This window comes from Vanellus vanellus (genome assembly GCF_965231255.1).
Source record: "Vanellus vanellus genome assembly, chromosome: 1".
In the NCBI taxonomy this organism is placed as follows: Eukaryota; Metazoa; Chordata; class Aves; order Charadriiformes; family Charadriidae; genus Vanellus; species Vanellus vanellus.
In genome coordinates this window covers 144,693,374-144,715,946 of record NC_138905.1, presented here as the reverse complement: position 1 = coordinate 144,715,946, position 22,573 = coordinate 144,693,374, and the positions used below count along the sequence as shown (strand labels likewise).

The 22,573-nt window shown below is 42.9% G+C and overlaps 1 protein-coding gene across 1 annotated transcript; it reads right to left on the bottom strand.

The window, feature by feature from the left end:
• Positions 1–530: 530 nt before the first annotated feature.
• LOC309678511 (arylsulfatase H-like) lies at positions 531–21,992 on the bottom strand (the record flags this gene model as incomplete). Its single annotated transcript, XM_082491564.1, has 10 exons — positions 531–901; positions 10,171–10,292; positions 11,346–11,508; positions 13,821–13,951; positions 15,788–15,928; positions 16,975–17,398; positions 18,921–19,043; positions 19,961–20,082; positions 20,896–21,036; positions 21,940–21,992. The coding sequence occupies 10 exons, from the start codon at positions 21,990–21,992 to the stop codon at positions 531–533; spliced, it is 1,791 nt and encodes a 596-aa protein (XP_082347690.1).
• Between the last annotated feature and the right edge of the window lie 581 nt (positions 21,993–22,573).

Sequence of the window (22,573 nt, the reverse complement as noted above, 5' to 3'; positions counted from 1 at the left end):
AATTAGTAGGTGTTTATTTCTTAGAGGCCAGTTTGTTTTGGTATGTTTCCAAATTAAATGTGCATTTGTGCTTTTAAACACAGGACAGTTTTCTCATTAAAAAGATAAGGCCTGAATAGGGATCCCCTCCTGGGCTCAGTCCTGTTGCCTTAACAAGGCTATTGCATGTACAAACAGCTGCAATTAAAGTTTGGTCTCTTACCATTCATAATTTACTTGAATTGAAAATCAGTAAGGAAAGAAATTTTGTTTCATTTATTTGGGTATTTGATCCAGAATTATGCACTTGAGGGATCAATTATACAGGTGACCCATAGGTGGAATACATTTGGAGCATTTTTAATTTTATTTTTTTAAACTACAGGCTCTTTGAATTTCTGTGAGTAAGAGAAAAGGTTGAATAAAAAGCACCAATAATGTCCCTTTCAGTTACTCTGGTGTAATTTTACCCATATCTCTGTATGACTGTAGTCATGTGAATGTGAAAACTATCAGCTTTTTTTAAAGCTAACTGTACTTTGATCTTGGTATTAAAGTACGCCATCTGCCTTGTTGTTTTCTTCATCACACCAACAGAATGGGAATGTGCCACAGCATGGCTGCAGCCATGGCTTCCATATATTATTGTAAGGAGACAGCTGTTGTGGGACTGAAGTCAGCGTCTTGCGATGCTCTTCTACAGCCTCTCCCATTCTCCTCGTTACAGTGTCGAACAAGGGCTCAGTGTCGGCTGATAGAGGATTTGCCTCAGAAGGATCTTTTGAGAGATCAAACAGCAGCGGAGGGTCATGATGGATTACCCCATCCCCGAAACATGGGCAAATTCCTCTTCCAAAACAGGCCCCAGAAGCTTCTGGTTGGAATACTGGAGTAGCATAATGAGCTTTCCATACAGTGCCACCTGTGACAGAAGAAGCACATTTGAACGGCTTAATGGCATTAGGAGTCAGGGGAGGTCCCTGAAAGGTTGGTTCACGTTTTAAGTGATCTCCTTTGTCATTCCTAGGGCAAGCATATGCCGGGGTTCTCACATATGGGGAAAGGCTCTTTTGGGAGCTGACAGGGATTCAGAAGGGTTTTCATGGATCTTGGGCACACCTTGGCTCTGGGTATGTGCAGGGCCATATACACTATGCGGGTTGTTAGGTCTAATTATTTTGGGTGCAGAGGAAGTCTCTGTCACTTTCTTGTGTCCCTTTAAAACTCTACATGCTCCTTGGGGGCGGTGTGGGCATGGGGAATGGAGAATGTAGCCTCCAGTTTCTGGGTGAAGATACTGGTGGGTGGTTCTTCTGTTTGCTCTGTACATCTGAGCCAAGAAGAGCACCTGGACAGAAACTGATCACAGTTCATTTCCATGCTCACGTTCCAGCACACTTTCAAGTCGGGCGGTAATTGCAGGCCATGAAAACAGTAAAATCTGGAGTCTAGTTTTTTACATTAACGCGATGAATGCAATGAGTTTGCAGCTTTAGAGCTTGTACTTTATCAAGCTCTAGTACTGACCACTGGATAAGTGCAGGTCTGTAACTTGTAATGAAGAAATGAGAAATGACTAGGATTACATCTGAATGCAGTTCAACAGGAGATTTTCCTTCCTTCTCCCTCCTCCCTCCCCCCCGCCCCCCCCCCATTCCTTACCCCGCGTTCAGAAAGCACTACACTGAACTCGGAGGCAAGGATGTGCCCAACAAGGAGACAGTAATTAGGCACTATATCTGAAACAGGGAGAGGAAAACAAAGAAAGGGGACGTTCAGCACTTGGAGCCACTTCTGTAATACGTTGAGCAGAAACCGGTGACAATTTCATTGTCCCTACATGGCATTTTCTTTTTTCTTCAATGGAATCTGCTTAACTGTCTTCCCTTCTGTTGTCTCTTCATGAGTGGGAGTCTGCATGTTTATTCTTCTGTCTCTGTTGTGTCACTACTGCTAGAAAATATTTTGTTAATAAGTAAAATTTAAAAACTTCTTAAAAGGTGAGTGGGAACAACATATTAAGGTTCAGAAAATATTTTAGCTTAAAATCTCCAGTTGCTGGCTGGTTGGCTGGCTATCTATCTATTTCCACCCCACGGTTTCCATGTCTTGCTAAGCTATGCTGTTGCACTTCTGTGGAGGGATGATGTCTCAATGGTTCTGAAATGTTTTGGCAGAATAGTTAGAAATGTTTCAGATTTTAGATATCTCCATTTCTGAAATTGTAAGAGAAAGGATGCAGAAGGTTGGTTTGGCTTTTTTTTAAAGGAAACAGGCTCACTTCCTGATGGCTTACAGAGGACAAGTATTCCTTAGGTGTGTGCTTTGCTCCCTGTAACTTACACACCGTAGGGCAGTTCAGAGAAGTGAGTGTAGAGTGTCTGAGGAGAATTGTTCTGATTCTCCAAAAACTTAAAGCTCACTTTTCACAGCTGCAAATAATTACTGGAGTTGCAGAGTGGGAGAGAGCCAGTTCCTTGTTAGTTAATTTGGAAGGATACAGTGAGGCTGATTGTAATTAACCTGTGTTGGTGAGCTGAGTAGACAGCTGGGTTACAGCAGGATAAAAGGGAAAAAAAAAAAAAGGTGGTAGAAATTAGTGCTGATGGAAACAGCAGGGGTTTCACTCATCTCCAAGAGGCAAAGAGGGATATGCAATTTGCTGTTGAAGTAGCTCTGACAGAATTTGAAGGATGTGTGTGAATTTTAGGGCAACGTGTTAATATAATATGTCCAAGGGAAAGGAAACCTGCTTCTTCAATCCAAACATCTCTCAAACCCATCTGGTAACAATCAATCAGTTTAACGAGCAGAAAGAAACGAACTGTCACTAATAAGCCTTATTGTGCTGTGGTAGAGGAAAGGACTCTTCAACATAGAGACAAAGGATTCTTCTGGCTTCAGTGAAGGGCTTAATTGATGAGTCCTGCCTGCGTGACATCAAGACACAATGGCTTCATATCTAGCCTGTCCAAGAGATGATAGAACTAAATAGACAATAAATATGTAATATGAACATGATATACTTGTAAATGAGCTAAAACAGACTCTAAAAAGCCTGTCAGCCCAGTCAGAAGTAATGGCAATCAGAGCTAAGAATCACAATTTCTGGCTTGGCTGAAAGTTGAGCCCCACAGTAATATTTGATTAGCCAGTCTTTCGTGGGCAGGACAGCCCCTTGTTTTCAGCCCCCTTGCCATGAGCAGTTGTGGTTCAATGGGGAAAATTGTAGAAAGGCATACATAGGAGATCTAGTCGTGCATGTAGCTTCACAGGAACACAAAATGCACCTTGCATCTGCGTATTGTATCTGTGTTACAGGCAGCGCGGCCGACTAGAAACAGATCTGTAGAACAGAATGGTTCTAGATGCCTTGACATCTGTGCTGTGGTTGTCTGGGCACTAACTTTTGTCTGGTCCAATCTATTTAACCAACACAGAGGGACTGGTGGAGGACATTAAGGTTGGGGGCACCCTAGGCTGTAGTGATCGTGAAAAGATAGAGTTCAGGATCATGGGTACTACACACAAAACAAGAAGAAGCAAAATCACAACCTTAGACTTCAGGAGGGCTAACTTTGATCTCTTCAAGAAACTGCTTGGGGAGATCCCATGGACTAGGGCTCTGGAAGGCAAAGGGGCTCAAGAAAGCTGGTTGGTATTCAAAGACCACTTCCTCCAAGCTCAGGATCGGTGCATTCCGAAGAGCAAGAAATCAGCCAAGGGACGCAGGAGGCCTGCCTGGTTGAGCAGGGAGCTTCTGAACAAGCTCAAGTGGAAGAAGGAAGTTTGCACTCAGTGGAAGAATGGCCTAACCCCTTGGGAAGATTACAAGAATGCTGACAGAGTGTGCAGGGATGAAACAAGGAAAGCCAAGGCTGCCTTGGAACTAAACCTGGCAAGGGATGTCAAGCTCAACAGGAGGGGCTTCTTCAGGTATATTGGAGGCAAAAGGAAGACCAGAGAAGCTGTGGGCCCACTGTTGAATGAGACAGGAGCCATGGTGACAGAGGATGCAGAGAAGGCGGAGTTATTGAATGCCTTCTTTGCATCGGTCTTTACTACCCAGCCGAGCCCTCAGGAGTCCCAGGCCTTGGAGAAAGTAATGGGGAAAGAGGAGGACTTCCCCAGGGTTGAGTAGGATCAAGTGAGGGACCAGTTAGGTCAATTAGATATTCACAAGTCCATGGGCCCTGATGGGATGCACCCGAGAGTGCTGCGGGACCTGGCAGAGGTCATTGCTGGGCCACTCTCCACCATCTTTGAAAGGTCCTGGAGAACAGGCGAGGTGCCTGAGGACTGGAAGAAAGCCAATGTCACTCCGGTCTTCAAAAAGGGCAAGAAGGAAGACCCGGGGAACCGGGTCTGACCCCAGTCAGCCTCACCTCCATCCCTGGAAAGATGATGGAACAGCTTGTTCTGGGCGTCATTTCAAGGCATGTGGAGGAAAAGAAGGCTATCAGAAGTACTCAGCATGGATTCACCAAGGGGAAATCATGCCTGACTAATCTGATAGCCTTCTATGATGGTGTGACTGGATGGATAGATGAGGGAAGAGCAGTAGATGTGGTCTACCTTGACTTCAGCAAGGCGTTCGACACGGTCTCCCACAGCATCCTCATAGGGAAGCTTAGGAAGAGTGAGTTAGATGAATGGACAGTAAGGTGGATAGAAAACTGGTTGCAAGACAGAGCTCAGAGGGTTGTGGTTAGGGGCGCAGAGTCTAGTTAGAGGTCAGTGACAAGTGGTGTTCCCCAGGGGTCAGTACTGGGTCCAGTCCTGTTAAATATATTCATCAACGACTTGGATGAGGGGATAGAGTGCACCCTCAGCAAGTTTGCTGATGATACAAAGCTGGGAGGGGTGGCTGACACACCAGAAGGCTGTGCTGCCATACAGAGAGACCTGGACAGGCTGGAGAGTTGGGCGGAGAGGAATCTTATGAAATTCAATAAGGGCAAGTGTAGGGTGCTGCACCTGGGGAGGAATAACCCCATGCAGCAGTACAGGTTGGGGGCTGACCTGCTGGAGAGCAGCTCTGTAGAAAGAGACCTGGGAGTCCTGGTGGACAACAGGATGACCATGAGCCAGCAATGTGCCCTTGTGGCCAAGAAGGCCAATGGCATCCTGGGATACATCAAGAAGAGTGTGGCCGGCAGGTCAAGGGAGGTCGTCCTCCCCCTCTACTCTGCCTTGGTGAGGCCTCACCTGGAGTACTGCGTCCAGTTCTGGGGTCCCCAGCTCAAGATGGACAGGGAACTGCTGGAGAGGGTGCAGCATAGGGCCACCAAGATGACTAGGGGACTGGAACACCTCTCATGAAGAAAGACTGAGGGAACTGGGTCTCTTTAGTCTGGAAAAAAGACGGTTGAGGGGGGACCTCATCCATGCTTATAAATACTTAAAGGGTGGGTGCCAGGAGGATGGGGCCAGGCTCTTTTCGGTGGTGTCCAGTGACAGGACAAGAGGTAATGGGCGCAAACTTGAGTATAGGAAGTTCCACCTAAACATGAGGAGGAACTTCTTTACCTTGAGGGTGGCAGAGCACTGGAACAGGCTGCCCAGGGAGGTGGTGGAGTCTCCATCTCTGGAGACATTCAAAACCCGCCTGGACACATTCCTGTGCAACCTACTCTAAGGTGTCCCTGTTCTGGCAGGGGGGTTGGACTAGATGATCTCCAGAGGTCCCTTCCAACCCTATGATTCTATGAACCTCTTTTAGTGATTAGAACGTATTGGGCATTATCCTGGAGCTTATTTGACAGTTTCACCTAAACTGAAATCACGACTTCCAAGCCCATTCCACAATGCAACCCAAAGCACAGTGAGTGGGTGTGCTCAAGAGGGGATTGCTTAAAAGCACGCTTCTGATCTGAACTGAAATTGTCATGTAGTCACACCCTGCATAGCCGAGGAGAGCAAGAGGTGAAAGCTAGATGAGAACAGCAGTTATTTAACCAGAAAAGCAGTTCTTCAAATGCATACCTTGATGGAGTACGTATTTAACCTTTCTCTAGGGAAGTGTGAACTGATCTCTCACATCTGAATATGATCGGGGGCTGGAGCAACTCTCCTATGAGGCCAGGCTGAGGGAGTTGGGGTTGTTCAGCCTGGAGAAGAGAAGGCTCCCGGGAGACCTTATTGAGGCCTTCCAGTACCTAAAGGGGCCTGCAGGAAAGATGGGGAGCGACTCCTTATCAGGGAGTGAAGTCACAGGACAAGGGGTAATGGTTTTAAACTGAAAGAGGGTAGATTTAGATTAGATATTCGGAAGAAATTCGTTACTGTGAGAGTGGTGAGACACTGGAACACGTTGCTCAGAGAAGCTGTGGATGCCCCAACCGTGGAGATGTTCGAGGCCAGGCTGGATGTGGCTTTGAGCAACCTGGTCTAGTGGGAGGTGTCCCTGCCCACGGCAGGGGGGTTGGAACTGGATGATCTTCCAACTGGTCCCTTCCAACCCAAACCATTCTGTGATCTCTAATGGCAGCTCTAACAGCTGGAGTGTCATTGTCAGTCTCTTAACTTCCTGGTCTGCTCAGTATTGGATACGTGGCGCGGGGGGGGGAGATTCAAATGGTGACTAATGTTTCTGTGATGCGTGGGCTGCTGCGGGCCCCACGCACCGCGCCCCGGCCCGCAGGCAGGCCGGTGGCGGTTGGCGGTGGCGGTTGGCCGTGGCGGTTGGCGGTGCCGCGCTGCCCCCTGGCGGCCTCGTCGCTTCCCGGCTGAGGGGAGAGCGGCCGCCGCGGCCTTGCGCCGCAGCGCTGCGGCGGGAAGCTCAAAATCCAGGACCCCCCGTAATGGCTGCCGCACCCTGGCCGGTGCTGGGGGAGGGTTAGGCCGGGGGGGAGCGGTGCGTTTCGGGAGGTTGGTGCTGCGCAGCACCCTGCCTGCAGCTTTCCCTGCAAAGACAGCTCTCTCCATTGCTGGCCTGCTCGCTACGGCACTGAGCAGGGAAGGAGCGCACCAGCCCTCTCCTCCAGTGTTTGGTGTTTTTTCCCCTATATTTTAAATATTTTAATCACGTTAATGTGCTTAATAAAAAAAGTGACCGTGGCAGCAATGGAGGGAGATAACCCCTAACCAAAACTGGGTGCTTAATGCATGAGGTTATGGGGTTGGTTCAACTAATGTTGGTTTATAATTACCGCAGAGGCCAAATTTCCACAGGAAGAGCAAAGATGCAGAGCAGCTATTTATACACATCACTGAGCTATTTTGAGTGTGCACGAAGAGGAAACAATTGGGTCCACATCTCCTTACATAAGTAATTAGTTGAGACAGCCAAAATGTTAGCCTTGAGCGCTTTAAGGGTGGTTCCCTCCCTGGGATCACCGGTGGTATCACCTGCTTGGGGCTGCGCCCAGCACCTGATCTGCAGCCGCTCTGCCCAAGGGCATGCCGCGGCCCTGGCAGGGCTGTGAAGGCCTGGCCTGGTTCGAGGTAAAACAGAACCAATTTTCTATTCAGTAATTTTACTTTGCAGCTAAGCCTCTGCTAATAACAGACCTCTCTGAAATTCACAGCTTATTGTCCAGACACTGTTCGCTCCCAGAGTGATAAGACCTGATTATTTATAATTTATGCCAAGGGATGGTATGCAGAGAGGCTCCTGCTTATACTTACTGCTGTAACACCCAAGGCGGCTAACTTTGTTGCTTGCCCTGTTTGAGGGTCGGAAGCAGAAAAGCATAGAGGGGTCCCAACTGAGGGGAGGAGCAGACAAGAGAGGTGACCCCAAACTGACCCACAGAGTATTCCATCCCATCTGCCTCATGCTCAGTATAAAAGCTGAGGGATCAAAGGGTCAGCCCTCTTTCTTCAATGGCTGGCATCCAAGGAGGACTCTGAAAAGTCTGTTCGTCTGCCTTTGACCCCCATCTGTGCATTCCCAAATCCAGAATCCAGTTTCCATCTGCTGCTGAGTCCAGTCTGGGACTTCCCCCCTGCCTGCGGGTGACATGATCGTCACCCTGGGAGCTTGATACTGGTTTTGTATATATTATATATATTTCATTATTTTCTTATGAATATTTCATTAAAGTAGTTTAGTTTTTTAGACTAGTAAGTCTCTTCCTCTCTCTCCCTCCTCTTCTTGGAGAGAGAGGTGGGGTAGTGCATCTGTCATTTGCTTCAGTGGCCAGTTCAGCCCAAACCACGACAAGGCCTTACCACTCAGCTACAAGGCAGAAGATGGGCAGTTGCAGCACTCTTCTTTTTCTTTCTTTCTTTTCTTTTTCTTTTTAAGAAACAGTCCCTTTCCTGGTTCTTAGACAAAAATGTTATCAGCATCATTTCTCCAGAGAAAATAGAGAATGAGGATTCCCGAGAGGAAAAAACAAAAAACAACAACAAAAACACCCCTAAACCCAACCTTCCCTGGAGGGCTTGAAGATGCTGTGCTCCATGGAAGAACTTTTTGAAACACCTTTGTACTTCGCATTTTCTACCATACAGCTCCTTCAGCAGTGTGGGGATTGTGCTGGATCTCACCCTGAAGGGATTAGCTCCTCAAGTACTGCATGGCCTATATAGCTTACACATTTTTCCTTGAATGAAGTACCCAGATTTATCTTTGGGGATCAAGAACCTAAAAATAAAATTCCACCACAGCACCTGGCATCACATCCTCGCATTTAGTCCATAGTCCCTTTCTTCCATGTTTCCTGTCAGCCCGGCACACTGACTTTCAGCCAAGGATTCAAACGTAGTGTGACGACAAGGGCATTGACCTCAAGGTTAAACTGGCAGCATGACTAAAAGTTGGGTATTGCAACTCTGGTATGTATTTCATCATGCCAACAAGACAGACAGCAAAGTCCTCAGCCATTATCCTGATAATCTTGTGTGTGAGTGTGTGTATCTAGGAGAACAGAGAAGTCAATTATAAAATATTTGCAAGTACAAGTAAATTTTGTAGTCTTCAGGTGTTCACTGAACAAGTAGATTCTTGGCTTGATACTATCTATACTCGATACTGTCATTGTATCTGAAAGTATGATAAAGGAAAGGTAAATGGGCATGAGAAAGATCACCCAGTTATCACCGTGACATTAGGATTTCCTGCTGCGCTGCCTGAGGTTATCTCACCCCACGGTCAGCCCTCAAAGTGTTCTTCAAACAGCCAGCTCCTTGTCAACATAGCAGCTGCTGGTGGTGGAATGCCCTAGCATTTGTAGCTGTTATCTAAGCGCAATCTCTCAAGAACTCCGTAATTCTTCTCTTGCTTTGCAGATAGGGAAAGCAAAACAAAAATTAGAGGGTTTCATTTAAATTTCTAAAGGATAGGAAGATGAGTAGGCATAGCCTACTCCATTGGCTTCTGCATTTTCTCCAGCTGTGCAGAATAAAACAAAACCAACTGAGTATTCATCAGCTTACTGTTACGTCATCACTTACTGTCACATCATCCAGTCACAGAAGGTGCAATTCATCTCAACTCATTTTAAGTTAGTGAGTTTTATATTGGATACAGTGAGTCTCAGCTCCCTTTTTAGTCAGTGGAGAGAAACAGGTGTCACTGATCTAGCCCAGATGTGCTAATCAGGAGGTGAATCTATTCTATGAATCACACCCTTTAAACATCTGTGTCTCTTCAGCAACTGTAAAACCACAGGCTCAGATGCAGGCATCTGTGTTTGGTCACACAAATGCCATCCTCCCTTCTGAGCAAGAATAAGGACACAGCTACCAGTCACTGGCCTGTTCTCCTTAACACTGTAATGGAGGGTGACATCAGCAAAGATTGGGTGCTTGTAGAAAGCTCAGGAAAGAATTTCAGCTGCAGTCAGCTTGTCTAATGCCACAGCTGAAAAAAAAATTAAACAAATAAGAGAGGGCTATTGAAAACAAACTACTGCTTAAGATAAAGACCTTATGTGGGCAGTTTCTTTTTCTTCAATTTTATCCTAGAGCTGATGCTGAATGCTTTTGCAGCAAAAGTGACAGAAACACTGCAAGGACAGGGAGATTCATGAAGCTGTGCTACCCAGGAAGCAAACCCCTTTATCTCAGGCAAGGCAGGGCAGCTAACAGCAAAGCCTTTCTGCACGTTGCAGAAGAACTGAGAGTTTAAGGCAATAAACTTACTCCAGATACACGTACGTATGTTACGTGACACTCTGCTGGAAGCTAGAGGTCATTATCTCATCTCTGATCTGCAGGAGGGGGGGGGATGTTTATACTCACTGTCCTTTTGGTGCCACCGCACTGCATGCAGAAATACACCGCAGTAGTGAAACATGAACTCGTGCCCAGAGTGCTGAACTGTCCCCTGCAGCAAAGGCAGCAAGGTGCGCCCGTCGATGACCCTGATGGAGAGGACAGGAGTCACCAGACTGCTCAAGAACTTTAGTCTGCAGTTGGAGCGTGAGCAGTACTCACTCTCCACATATGCACCATTAGGATTTCAATTGCCATTTCTAAACCAAGCTGCTGTTTGTCTAATGAGCCCTGAGATTTTTAATTGTGTGGATGGGTGGAGAGCAGTGATTAGCGGTTACTAGCAGCTTTTGCAATTACAGCTAGTTCACACATCCTGCCTGGGGAGATAAGTTACCATTACTGTAATTTTCCTGGGAGTAAATGATAACCATAGTGAAGGCATGGTTCACAGCTTGTAATTTTGCCCTCTGAAACGGAAGTCACTGATAGCTCTTTGAGCTTGAGGCTTCATAATAAAAAAAAACAAAACAAAACAAAACAAAACAAAACAAAACCCAAAAAACAACAAACACACACACAAAAAAGCACCTCAAACCCCCACTTCCTTAATTGACTAACAGTTGGTTTAGTTACACGCCACCAGTACTTTATGCTTTTTGCTTAAACAGCTCAGCTGCCCATGCTTTCTTATGTTCTTTAGAGGAGTCTAACACAGATGCTACACATGGTTTCCTACTGAGGATGCAAGTTCTCCAGCACTGGCAGCCAAATGCTGGCCATGTGCCCTTTGCTCCACCTTCCCTACTGATAAAAAACCAGGCTTCCTAGTCTTGGAAAGGGCCTGTCCTAGTAACCTAACAGAACCAACCAGCTTTGTGAATATCTGTGGATTTTTCATAAAAAGTAAGATTAAAAGAGGTTTTTTGTTTTGTTTTGTATTTACAGGCGTCCCAGTGTCCCAAATCAACCAGGTTGCTTTTTAGTTAGCTAAATGACCCTTGCTAAAACATACTGTTTTCCTTTGCCTTTTCCATATAAGCAGAAAAGATGAGGAAAGCTACGCAGAAAGCTAGAGACCTGCCCGGTTAAGAAACAAACAGAATTTAACCTGCGGCTGTTAGGATGGATGACATATATTGTCAGCTTCTATCTAAATCAAGAAAGGGGAGCAAGTATGGTTTATGAAGCCACCTTTGTACCTGTCCTGAGGCACTACCCCTCCAGCCAGGTGAACCACTGTTGGGAAAACATCCATAAGGCTTGTCAGTTCATTGATAACTGTCCCTGCAGGCAACACTCCTGGCCAGCTAACTATTCCTGGGACACGGATCCCTCCTTCCCAGCCTCCCATTCCTTTTCCACCTGTTAGAGGGGAGGGGACAAAAATAGCGAAAAAAGATAAAAGAACAACAGATATTAGATGTTTATTATGCATATATAATAAAAGGTTTTAAAACTTTTAGAATATTTAAATAACTTTAATGAAAACACGAAGTCCTGGAAACCAGTAGAATGACTACAATGCAAGCTTCGTTCTTCAAAACCACGCATTATTAACCTCTTAATTTTACACGGCTTTCTTGGGTGGCACATATAGCAACCCACTACTAGGCAGTATTTTTGGCAGAAGAGGAACAATTCTGCTGTACGACATTCTGACCCATAACTTTAATTGAATGTCATGTCTGAGAATAATCTCCACACTCCCTAATAACATGCCCGAGAAAAAAGTCTGTTATTAATAAAAAGGAAAATCTGACTTTGTGTCAATGGAATAGAGGTTGCAGCCCCACTTGGTGCCCAAGGAAGGGGGATTAACACAGGCAAGCTTGGTGGTGAGACAGTTCACAGTCAGAGGCAGCAGGAACACTATGAAATGATTTGCAGTCCTGGAGAGCAGTCAGGTGAATTAGGATAATGTTTGATCACCCTCCAGGAGTTTACAGTCACAGGTGATCTCAAATGGAAGAGTGCAGAACTCTTGAAGTAAATAGGGGAGTGCTCTGAATTTCTGTTGAAGTTGCCTTGAGGTGATGGAAAGAGTATTTCTTAACTTGGTTTCTCTCTCTCGCATTCCTCTAGTGTTCTTCTAAATTCCTTCCTTCATGCATTGGCTCTCTTGCAAATCAAAATATTCATTGTTTCAAATAGTATTTCAAAGTGAGAACCATTAACTAATTACAGATATGAATTACATATGTCAAGGATGAGAATATTAATGAGACAATGTAGTTTAAAGCCAGAACTCCAAGTTGAGGGTCCAGTTAGAAAACAAAAATTGCAAAGTGTTGACGCTCAGGTACCTATATGACCTTTGATCTGTTATTCTTCCTATCAAGGGCAGAAATGACAAGCCATAGCTGGAAAGTGTTGTAGTAAAATTGGCTGACAAAACTTGAAGCTAGCTTATTAAGCTCAGCTAATAAATCAGCAGCTGGTTGGTAGTTTATACTAGCCTCTGGCTTTGCTAAGTAATGCCAGACTTTGCTATGGAGGAGGTGTGCTCATAGTCACAGCTGAGAGGCAAGGTTCCCAGAGCTTGGTTTTAAAGGCAGACAGGGTGGCATGATGGATTTTAAGCAGTGCAAGTCCAGCTGCTTGTGCAACAATCTCTGTGCTATGTAGGACAACGGTATCTCATGCTTTGTTATTCACTAGCGGCTGTTCTCATTATTCAAATGCGTGGGTTCTCTATCTCCTTGTTTTTAATATCCTGTTAGTAATAATAAGACAGTCTAGATAAAACATCTATATGATAGATGAGAAACTGAAAAACTGTATCAAGAAAATAGTCATCATGATACATGCCAGTATTGATGTAGATAATTGTCTACTGTGAAAAACAAAAAGATGTTTCAAGTGAGACTCCAAAGAGTGTGTTCTGGATCTGCAACAGGGGAAGCTCAGATTGAACATTAGGAAAAGGTTCTTCACTGAGAGGGTAGTCAGTCACTGGAACAGGGTCCCCAGGGCAGTGGTCATGGCACCAAGCCTCTCAGAGTTCAAGGAGCATCTGGACGATGCTCTTAGTCACATGGTTTAGTTTTAGGTAGTCCTGCGAGGAGCAGAGAGTTGGGCTTAATGATCTTTATGGGTCCCTTCCCACTTGAGATATTCTATGATTCTATGATACTACAACATTTTCAAGTAGTGCTTTGGGTTATAGATTAGATACTATGCTTACTATTTGAAGACAACATGCAACCAGAAGGAGGTACAAGTATACTGGAATCTTAGGATGAATGAGGGGGAACATAACAGCATTGAAATACATGATGACCTTGCAACAACTGGCTGTTGCAAGGAAGGAAGGAAGAATCTCTTCTCTGTAGATTGGTGAATAGGGCAAGATCTGTTGCTTAAACTGCAGCAAGGAAATCCAATGTAGGTGCTAGAAAAAAAACTCCAGTAGCACAGACAATGAAAACTGGATTATCTGGGAAATCACTGAAGGTCTTTAAGAATAGGTTAGACAATATAACTGTCAGGAGTAGCTTTGGTGAAAGGGAAGCTGTCTTGGAGCTGAAGGATGAATAGCTGATGCCCTGAATCTGCTGTAGCCCTACAATCCACGATTATCATCCTGGCATATAGAGTCTATTTGGATGTATTTTATTCTATCATTTTCTTTTTAAGAGGAAGTCCTATGTGTGTACACACTACCAAAATTTTACCTTTATAGATCCCATTCCATCCACCCAACTGAGCGTTTCCTCTGTGAGCTTCTAAGGATCCTCCATGATCAGATGCAAAATAAATGAATGTGGTATTCTTCAAGCCTTCTTTGTCAATAGCATCCAGAAGCCTGCCTATAAACAAAGCAAAGCGTCATAATTATATCTGGAGATGCAGCCAAATCTCTTAGGTCTTGACTTAAAATTCACCAAAGACCAAGTCTTCCCATTTATCTGAACTAGTTCTGTTAAGAGCTACCACAAGCAATGCAAAGAGTAATCCTGCATTACAGAAATAATAAGAGCCCAATGGAAAGCTGCTTAATGTGTCCAAAATCTGTGGTGTCTATAAAAACAGGAAAATAAAAAATAAAAACAATGGGAAAATAATTTAAATGAACGATCCTTTTATTCAAGCTACTCAGAATACTCTGTCAGCTTTATGCTTTAAATTCTCTGAGTCAAGGATTGCCTCCATTGTGTAGCCTCAAGCATCTTGAAAAGCTTAAATAATAGTGCTGCCTAGATTCCTAATCATAGAAAACTGCTGTGTCTCACCAGGAACTGAACAGGGCCTCTGAGATCAGCCTGCATACTATCAACTGAAATCTTTTTCTGATGTCAGTGGTAAAAACTTCATAGACTGTAATTAAAACCTAACTTCATAAGGAATGTTTTTGGTACTGATAGCATCAAATATTTATACAGAGTATGATTTATCTTTGATTGCTTGTCCTCATCACCTTCTGCATCAAATATATTTGCCAAGAACAGCTTCCATAGCTACAGAAGCAGCAGCAAAAGATGAAGTACACAAGGAAAAGCATAAGCCAGTGATGGGCTCTTTTGCTCAATCTTTTCTCCTTTACAGACTTCTTGTGTCTCCTTGGTCAAACTACTTATTGACCTTACCTAAAAATAGACACCTTCCCCCCAAAAGAGTTTAGATTGAGTCTATGCATATTGGTTCTGAATTAGACCGCAAATCTCTTACTTAGCTGTTCAGCTCTGGAGACTAGCTGCCATCCTGTTTGGCCTATAGGAGGCATATTCTTTACACCATTGGGCTTCTGCTATCCAGCTCTGCTTGCGTAGCCTGTGCCTGAAGGTGACTAGTGCCAAAAATCTGGAAGAGGAGCATGGCAGAGTCCTCTGGTTCAACTGGATCTTGCAGGAGTTCTCAGCCTGCCCATCAGAAGCAATCACGCTCCTCTCAAAATACAATTTTGTAAACATGGTTATTGGAAGAAGAAAAGGTTCAGGGACTGACTCTTGGCCTGTACAGGAGGTGAATACTTTGTCAATAGGGTCTTCGCTTTTGACTAAATACAAACAGTAGCTATCTCCCTCCCTCCCATTGAAGCAGAAAGGAATGACTAAGTAAGGCTTAAAAACCTAATTAAAATCCTAATATAAGGTTTAAAAACTTATCAGCACTCAGAGCCTAGATTTAGACCTAAGTGAGTCTTCACGATGTACTGACTTCACACAATTTCTTAAGTGAAACTCCATAGATTTTAATTTGACCTTTTGGCTCGGAAAGAGTTCTGGTTTCTGCTACAAGGATTATTCTTCGATAAAAATGAACAAGTACACAAACCAACGACCATATAATGTAATAACACTTATATCTTCTGGGACTAGGCAGAGCTGCAGAAATGTAATACATTTTGATTAACAACATGATCAAGCACATATTTGATTATTTGACTGCATTTAATGCTGCAGCACAGAAGTGTGTCAATTACAAAAAGAAAAAGAACAAATCCTCACAAGAAAAGTTTGAGCTTTCATCTTAAGAAAGGAAAACAAGAGGTGTGATAATGGAATGGCAATTTCTGGAGCTAACTGTGTATCCAAGGCAAGTTCACTGATTTTTGACGTACACAAAAAGGGAGTTCTGTGACCACCCCTTTAATTTCTTTTCCACATTCAAATAAATGAAGGATTTTCTTCAAGAAGACCACTTACCCACCATCCAGTCCATCTCCTCTACATTATCTCCGTATAGGCCATGCCTGCTTCTCCCCTGAAACGTCTCTGTGGTAATGAGGGGGGTGTGAACATGTAAGAGGGAAACAAAGAGAAGAAATGGTCTATGCTTGTTTCTGAAATAAAAGAAAACAATAGTCATTTTTCTGCAAACTGCCACTCAACCCAAAATATAAAAGTGGTATTGTAGTGAATATCTCAATAAAAATTCTTATTGTAGTCTAAACCAAAAATGTTTGATTTTGATGTCTTTGCAGTTTCAAGGTTTTGGGAGACAGGGAATTAAAACAGCCCTCAAAGATGTTGGTTCTCTATTAAGACCAAAATAGTAATGGGCCCTTTCTTTTTCTGGTTCCATTAGACATGTGTAGAACATGAAATAAATAACAAGGAAAGTTCACAGCCAAAAGACTGACACACTCTCAGAGGCAAGGAGAATAAGACTTGCTTGCTTAAACTTAAACATGGATGTCATCGAGCGTCTGAGACATCCTCATGGAAGAGGCAGATATGACACTGCACCCACAGGGGAACCATATCCCTTTAATATCAGGCCAGGCAGCATATCCTAGGAACCAGAGATTATCTATGCTCGAAGTTTTACAGAAGGGATTTATTTTACCTCCAATTTCCCTTAAAATCCTGACCGAAACAGTATAATCTCATTCAAGGATATGCCCAGACTTGACACATGTATACTTTTAAAGACTTAGTGGTTTGTTCAATTCCAGTTGAGGTTACTGATAGTACTGTAAATGAAAGACACCTTTGGAAAACAAAACAAAACTCACTCTCACCCTCCTGTTTGTAAAATATTAATTTCATATGACACTTTCTATGACAGTCCCTTCATCGGGCTAAGATCATTTTTCTGTTCTTACTGGCAGAAGGCCCAGTCCTTTGCCAGCACCCTTTTATATTAGGTGAACAAAACATAAACACGCAAAAAAAATCATCATCCTTTTCCTGAGGAGCTGACAAGCTATGTATAAGATGAAGGACAGTAGTTGGATGCTGACAGATAGGGGGATGCCAGAAGACAACAAATTACTGGCCAGCATCAGGACGGGTAGTTCAGCATGCCAGCTGCCTAACCTTGAGGTGTATGACAGTAATTGCATTTTAAAAATCCTTAAAATGCGATACAATTTTTGTTGGTTACCTTTCAATGAAGGAAACTGCCTCCTTCAGCATATTAGAAGTAGTTTTTTCTAGATTCATCGGTTGTTCAGTGATATCATGGTTTCTCATCAGGATACAGTTCCAGTACTTGGTTAAACCATAGCTGGAGAACCAGGAGATGAAATACAGGAAACCGCAGATGACCAGACATATGATTATTTTCCATTTTACCGAGAATAAATTGGCAAGTTTTCCAATCAAAAGAGTAAGCACTGCAAGGATGATCATCTGCGTGTAAAGCCAATACGTGTCTTGCAAAGACTTGGCCAATTCAGGGTCATCTGTGCCTTGACACTCATTCAAAAGGGTAAAAGGCATGCCATAAAAATAATCAAAGCCATGATTTAAAGGATGGTGGCAGTGATCACGGCGGGATTTGCAGTTCACACCCATATGCCACTTCCCTAAAAATAAAAAACAAAGATCTTAAATCCAACATCATTACTCTTGGGCGCATTTCCCTGTATTTCTAATAGGTTGGCTGCACTCCCCAGTTAAGGTGCAGCCAAGGGAGGAGCTGGTGTGGAACGGTGACAGACTCAGGGAGCAATCATTCATCGGCACTTTATCTGCTTAAAACAGCTGGTTTTCCTCACCTATCTGTTAAAATTCCATGTAGGGCAATGGTCCAGCTCAGACACCTCCCTGAATAAGAAAAAATAGAGTTGCAATAGTTGGTGCTTAATATTTTTCACGTGACGAAGTAGCCATTCATAAATATGTAGTCTAATGGGGAGAAACTGGAGAAACCCTTGTGCCAAAAAAGAAGAGCTAAGTGCAAAAATATGAACTAATTTACACACAAGTTCTACCTGGCCTTCACAGTCCAGGAACAAATTTCAGGAAGAAGGTGTACATATTGGCTCTGTGTATCTATATTCATCCTTAAAATAAGTAGCAAAAATAGGCCATTCCAATTATCCAGTACAATGGGACATAGCAGAATATGTCAGACACTGATAATGAACCTTAATGAAGTCGTATTACAGGGCAGTGTCATTATCCTGACATTGAAGGACTATAGCCATGGACTTAGGGGTTATTATCTACATGAGTAACCTCCGAGAACTGCTAACCAGCTCTGTGCTTGTGTATATGAATGCAGTTTACAGTATAAGCTATAGCAGACTGCGGTGAGCTAAGGAAAGTTCACCCCTTCTCACAGGATTGTGTGAACTCAGTGCATCGCTAAGACTTGCCTCAATTTAGGAACTAAATGACACCTCAGTGTGCCAGAGCCGAGCAGAGGTGTGAAAATCACAGTAATTACAATTAAGCTCATGACACCTTTCACTACATCAAAAAGAGTTTAAAAATGGGAGGTGCTTGAAAGACACGGCCTTTAATCGCTATTCAAGCAAAATTAGCAAAGAGTTCTTTTTTTGGACACGTATTCTACTCCAAAACCCACTGAAGACAATATGACTCTTTCAGCTTTTTTTTTTTTTTTTTGGCAGTTTCTTTTTGCAGAAAATAAGGCACTTTTAGAGTCTTAACTGTGATAATAAGCAGGATGCATAAATAACAGAAAATGTACCCACCAGATATAATTATGATCACTGTGGTGTCTGGGTACCAGCTGGCAGAAAATATTTTTCCGCTCTAATAGATCAGTGAATATCTCTGTTGGTTCTTCCTAAAGCAATCTGTACTGGGCAAACAAGATTCCTTCATTTACATTTACTTCTGTTTGCAGAGTACATCTATGTATTCCATACATCCTCATTTTGGATTTATTGGATATGATGTGCTGACACTGGGGGCTTGTGGAGGGCATTCTAAAAATCCTGCTGATTTTGAAAGTTATGCATACAAGAAACTTGAGTTTTAGCGATCCTAGATATTTTGGCAAAGAAAAATATTTACAGAAGCAGCCTCATTTGAATAACAAGCAAGGTAAATGTGACAAGTTGCTGTGTCTCATACCTACAAATGCTGTAGAATAACCTTGCTGGTGCAGTATTCTGGCGAAAGTCGTTTCATTGGGTGGGAGCCCTCCAGAACACCCGTTCCAAAAGAGAATCCGCCGTTGAGTGCTTGATGCCATGCCTAGAGAGGAATAAGAGTCTTTGAAAATCTGAAATCTGGCTTGTTTTATTTTATTCTCGGATTGTTCTTTCTAATGAATGGGACTCAGTTGCCTAAGCCTAGTGCCTTTTATAAGCCATTTAGTATGCCCTGGCATATTCTGACTGACCCCCAGAATGATGTCTCCTCCAAGTCCCATGTGATTATCTGCTAGTCCAATGCAGATGCCTCAGCTATGTGGGGGTGTCTACAGGTGGCACTGAGATACCTACGTTCGGACATTAGGCAGACTCTTACAACCAAAGTTCTATCAAAATATGATGTTAAAAAAAGAAAAGACAAAAAAAAAATAAAAGTTTTATATAGAACAAAAGGTTTACGGAGTCAGGGGGACACACTTCTGAAATGTACAGTTCATGATTACATTTCTCCCTTATCAAGTCAGAATCACACCAGAGGAGCTACACTGATTATTACTGCCATATGCGGTGGCTGAAGTTTTCTGTCATGAATTTAAGTGGCTAAAATAAATCTGTTTTAAAACATAATTGTTGAGAACTATTCCACAGTCTGACACATTTCACTATGAAAAAGTTTGTCAGGATAGTCAAAATATTACACTTTACTTAATATAATCTTAATACCACTGAACATACAGTGTTTACAAAATTTTATTCTTCATGTTTCTACCTCTGAGTGCTTTGTGTTGTTTGGATTTTCACCCATTTCTGTGTTGTCATTTAGCCACATTAAATGTGCATTATTTGGGGGTTTTCCCATAGAAATCAATCACTACATCTAGTCATCTCATTTTTGCCCATCTCACTGAGACCTCAAATCCTTAGATTAACTTATCTTTAAAATGGCTTATTTAAGGGGATTTTTAATAGCAACAATGGCTAGACAAACCACAGTGAACCATTGAAGAGAGCCCCAACCTGATCTGATGGGGTATCTGCCAGTCAGGAAAGCTGCTCTGCTTGGAGTACAGACAGCAGCTGCAGCAATGTGCTGAGTAAGTCTCACTCCTTCCTTTGCCAGGCCATCAATGTTAGGAGTCCTAAAGAGAAAAATCCCATCTCTGATAAAAATGTGTTACACAGAAGTTCATGGTATCCCACTCCTCCTAGTTTTGTGGAGGACATCACCATCAAATTTACAGAACCCTCTTTTATCTACAACTCAACTAGGAAAGCTCTGTGTTATATATATATTTTTTGAGACACCTTGACTCCTTAGAAATGAATTTTCCACAGGTAAATATGTTTTTACCAATAACTTAAAAGAAAAGAAGAAAAGGTATTTCAGGTCTATCCCATATCAAAAGCTCATGTAGCATAGTGAAAAAGATTCCATTAATAGATAAAGGACAACATGATTTCCAAGACTATAATAGTTAAATGCAGGATATATATACAATCATTCTATCAATCAAGCTGTCTATATATAAACTAATAACTGCACTAGGGATAAATATATCACATAGACTGAGCTCTCATTTCATAACAAGCCTTCTAAAGTTGTTAGTTGATGTTAAACTCTAATCTCAGTCCTTGATTTTTCAACCCTGGAGCTGTGGAAATTTATAAAGTATACACATGCCTGGCAAATACAGCTCACAGACATATTTGCAAAGTTCTGACTGTGTATGCTGAAGATTAGAAGTCCAAGAAATTTGCTTAAGCATGCCTGTGTAATTATTACTCCAGTAGGAATTACTGTAGAATGTTTATTTTGTACATGGTTTGAAAAGAAGTGTATCTAGATAAAGTAATCCATAATAGTGGATTTTCTAATACTAAGTGTCACCAGTGTTTTTTTCCACTGAAATTCACCAGGAAGGGATAATTTATTTAGTGGGATAGATTCTTACCTTATTGTATCATTGCCATAACAACCCACATCTCCAATACCAAGATCATCAGCCAGTATCAGTAAAAAATTGGGTTTTGAAGGATTTGATACAGAGGTTCTTGGAAAAACGAATAAAATTAACCAAATTTTTGGGCAGCTCCTGAAATTAAAATTAAAGAGTTAATGCTACAAAAACATTTGCAAACTTTTCCATAACCTTTAAACTGCTATTCTTAAAGTTTTATCAGGACTCACTATAAATGCAGACAGCTACCAAATGCTGCCAGCAGATGGAGCTCCTGAATATTTACAAAAGTTCTTGAGTTTGCTAAAACCAGAAATTTATTTTGTTATTTGCACAGTAATCTTATATGTGCACTTCTATATTGAGATTTGCACTGATCTCAGCAGATGCTCCCAGTAGAACGAGCGCTTGGATGCTTGCAATTCTCCTGAGGCACCCCTTGTACAGGGGTGTAGGACGCTCCTCTTAAGGCTCCTGGAATGAGTGGGACAGGAGCACGGAGGAGGTCGGTGTGAGGCATGCTGGTTATGATGGCAATGCCTTGGCTATTGCACCCACTGCACCCAGTGCCATATAGAGCATCTGGAAAGCGATCCTTCAGCCATGGGAGCATCTGCAAAATCAAGGTTGCCACAGCCGGCTTAACCTCGGTTACCTTCCTAGAAGACCCTAAGAATATCTCAGCACGTATCTTGGTTACTCAAGGTATTTGTAAGAGGCAGTTTACGGATGTTCACCTGAATTAAAATACACGTGCTAGAATATAGCTACTGGCTGCTAGTTTATGCATAGATACTTTAATGTGACAAATGCATATTAAATGTACTATAACATATACTGTATATACTGCTAAACTTCCATGCCCTGTAAAAGTAGGGTAAAAGACCTTGAAAGACCAATCGTTCTAAACTTGTATTAGCTGCTCTCTGATTCTCAATGAGCTTCTAAAAAAAAAAGGGGAGGGGGTAGATCAGTTTAAATTTTCTTAAGCACAGCATGTAAAAACCAGGAAGACCCTCAATGAATGTCATTTCTTACCATTGCTTTCTCTGGTAAACTTCACGTCTTCCCGTTGCGTGAAATGGGTACATGGTTACACAAATTCTGGTGGGGGGAAAATAAGAAAAAAAAAAATTAAAGAAGAAAAAAACAGAGCCCAGCAGCTCTGGTGATCCTGTCTGTGAGGTTAGTCATTAACTGCCCTGCATTGGCGCAATCATATTGCCCGCTGCCTGCGGCTGGCTACAACAGAGGCGGACGGGACTGCTCGGGCTGGGTTACGCAGGCCCTGCGTTCCTGAGGCTGTGCCAGCAGAGCCCCTGGAACTGCCACGGCAAAGCAGGAAGAGCCCTTCTGAGGACAGGCGAGACAACGCAGTGTGCAGCTTCGCAAGACCTGGTCTGTTCTCACCTGCCAATAACTTCAGGGGGACTCGTGAGTGTTTGGCACGAAGGCTAAATGCCTACGGCTTTAAAGGAGTGCCAAAGGTGCCAATGACTCGGTACGCGCACAGAGCTGTTGGAAGTTTTTCACCATTTTACAAACAAGGTGATGATAAGTAAAACTAGCATCTCACTTTTACTTAATCTCAAATTATCTCTAAGGTACAGGAAAACAATCTAAACCTTACTGTAAGCTTAGAAACTACCAAAAAATGCCTCCGAGAAAAGTC